Source organism: Pseudogymnoascus destructans (genome assembly GCF_001641265.1).
Source record: "Pseudogymnoascus destructans isolate 20631-21 unplaced genomic scaffold scaffold_7, whole genome shotgun sequence".
Lineage (NCBI taxonomy): Eukaryota > Fungi > Ascomycota > Leotiomycetes > Thelebolales > Thelebolaceae > Pseudogymnoascus > Pseudogymnoascus destructans.
The window spans coordinates 777,711-780,011 of record NW_020167526.1 but is presented as its reverse complement, the minus strand read 5'-3'; the positions used below and the strand labels follow the sequence as shown (position 1 = coordinate 780,011).

At 51.1% G+C, this 2,301-nt stretch overlaps 1 protein-coding gene across 1 annotated transcript; it reads right to left on the bottom strand.

Annotated features, from left to right (window-relative positions):
- Window positions 1–699: 699 nt before the first annotated feature.
- Window positions 700–1,741, bottom strand: VC83_02956 (uncharacterized protein). The gene is made up of 2 exons (XM_024466606.1): window positions 1,321–1,741; window positions 700–1,268 (listed from the first exon to the last, which is right to left on the bottom strand). Exons 1-2 carry the CDS (start codon window positions 1,629–1,631, stop codon window positions 941–943), a joined length of 639 nt encoding a protein of 212 aa, XP_024325291.1. The 5' UTR covers window positions 1,632–1,741; the 3' UTR covers window positions 700–940.
- Between the last annotated feature and the right edge of the window lie 560 nt (window positions 1,742–2,301).

The following is a 2,301-nucleotide window of genomic DNA, read 5'->3' as shown; positions in this document are numbered from 1 at the left end:
CCTCCTCGGGACAAACGGCCGTTGCCCGGTCTTTGTCCCTCCTCTGGAGCCGCCAGGAGAACTTCTCCTTGACGGCCCAGTCGTCTAGGGCGCGGGACCAAGCGTCTAAGTCGAGGAACTCGCTGCCGTCGACAGGGACAGCGAGTTCGGCCAGCGAGGCCATCGTCAGATGCGGGGGCGGGGGCGGGCAGGCGGGAGTTTGTGCCTCGCGCGAGGGCTTCCGAGGGGGGTTTCGAGGGGTCAGAGGAGTGAGGGAGAGAGAGATCCTAGGAGGGGTCAGCGGGGCTCTAGATGGAAGGGGGAAGAGGGAGGAAAGGAGCTTCGGGGGTCTCAATTAACCCCCGACTTACCGTACAATTGAGTTGGCAAGTGTTGCCAGCTCAATTGTTTCGAAAAGGCCACATGAGAGTACGTGCTCTCATTGGCCTGTTGCGGGTTCCGAAAGGGGATAAGCGCTTGCCGGGTAGATGGCGTTTTTTCACCTTTGTACCGGGTAGATGGAGTTTTTGCCCTTGTATTAAAGGGTCATTTTCACATCACTACGTAAGAATTGTGTGATGCGGTGATAGAGGCGGAAAAAGTGACACGAAATCTCACTAAGAACAAGCGCAAAATAAAGGACAAGCGCACATCCCTAGATACTGAGATTGACGAGTAAATTGAAGAAGAAGCAGGGGAACAATCTGAGAGCAACAGCGGGTCATGTATTGTTGTTGATTATAGTTAAACTTACAGATTTGTTGCGTCCTCTTCAGAAATCCACCGCGTTACCTAGTCCCCCGCATTAGACCGTCACTTACGTTAGTGCAGCAGAAGCCCAATCCGGGGTGACTGTTGAGATCTAAGAGTAGATCTTGTTCGATTTCTCCCAGATTTGGCATTGCATACCATGTGTCGGTGGGCGAGCTGCTGGTGGCATCATGGTTGTAATCGGGCTCAGCTAAGCCCAGGGAGTAAGATCGGAGTCGGTCCTGACTACCGCCTTTTTATCCATCCAGGATTCAGTGAAATTAAGGATGCTCCCCGAGTTACTCTCGGCCGTGATATCAGCAACGGTCTGGCGTCTTTTTCGAGCATGTTCCCCATTTGGAACGAGGCTATTTGAAGCAGTCGGCATTACATCATCTATGCTACGCTTTGCAGGCAGTGCACTAGGCTGAGAAGTTTCTGGGTTTTTGCTCAAAGGTCCTACGACTGCAGCAACCTGTGGGCCAGTACCTGGAGGTGGCCTTGGGGCACTGGTCAAATCGACATGTCCACGGTTTGATCTGCAATATATGTTAGTTAGGGCAAATGACGCTGGCATAAGGTGAGTAATACAATGGTGTCGGATCGCACGACATTACGCTCAAGGCCGACTTTGCACTATTGATAATCTTCCGGAGACGCTCGTTCTCAGACCGGAGCTGCCACACCATCTCCATCAGCTCGCTCGTAGCCGCATTCCCATTCTCCTTCCGGAGTATCGCAATCATGTTCTCGAGGTGATCCGTGTGTGACCTCTGCCTCTCGCGAGAGTTTCTTTGGGCCTTCCTGTCTGCCTCCCGCTTTCGTTGACTCCGGAGATCCGCGTCAGCCCGTTGTCGTTTTGCCGGCCTAGCGGCCACGGCCGGAGACGAAATGTCGCTCATGTTTGTGTTAATTCAGCTGGTATTTTCGATTTTAATAGCCTTTGGTCTTGTTTCTGCTCACGATCGTATAATACAGAGGTTACAAAGAGAATATATCGAGAGTTGCGAGGGAAACTAAAGGTTCAAGACGTCTTGGGCCGGTTCAGGGCTAAGGGGACTACCTCAGGCCTCGGCCGGATGCTGGGCAAAACCGAAACCCCCACATCCGTCTGACATCTGACAGTCCCTGAAAAAGACAACTCGGACCGTTCCTGATACATGTCAAAGAAAATTTATTTATCAAGAATTGCGAAGTTATCCCATCAGAATACATCAAACTCACCGGGAAGACAAGGTCAGGCAGAATACGTCGATTTTTATGTCTGTGTAATCATCAGTGCTGATGGAGTTTGTGCCGTCAGCGAGTCCAGGATCAGTACCTCCACTCAGTGGGTCTGTGTAGGGTGTCTGTGTGATATGGAAGTTACCCCAGCACCTCCATTCAGTGGGTCTGTGTAGGTTGTCTGTGTGATATGGAAGTTACCCATTAGAGCGATTCAGCAGGTGTTAAACACCTCATTCGACAGTCCTGTATGTAGTTAGTGTAGAAAATTTGACCAGGAACCCTGTATAAACCCTGTATAAACCCTGTACAAACCCTGCTCACTGCGAACCCCACTATTTCCTAAAT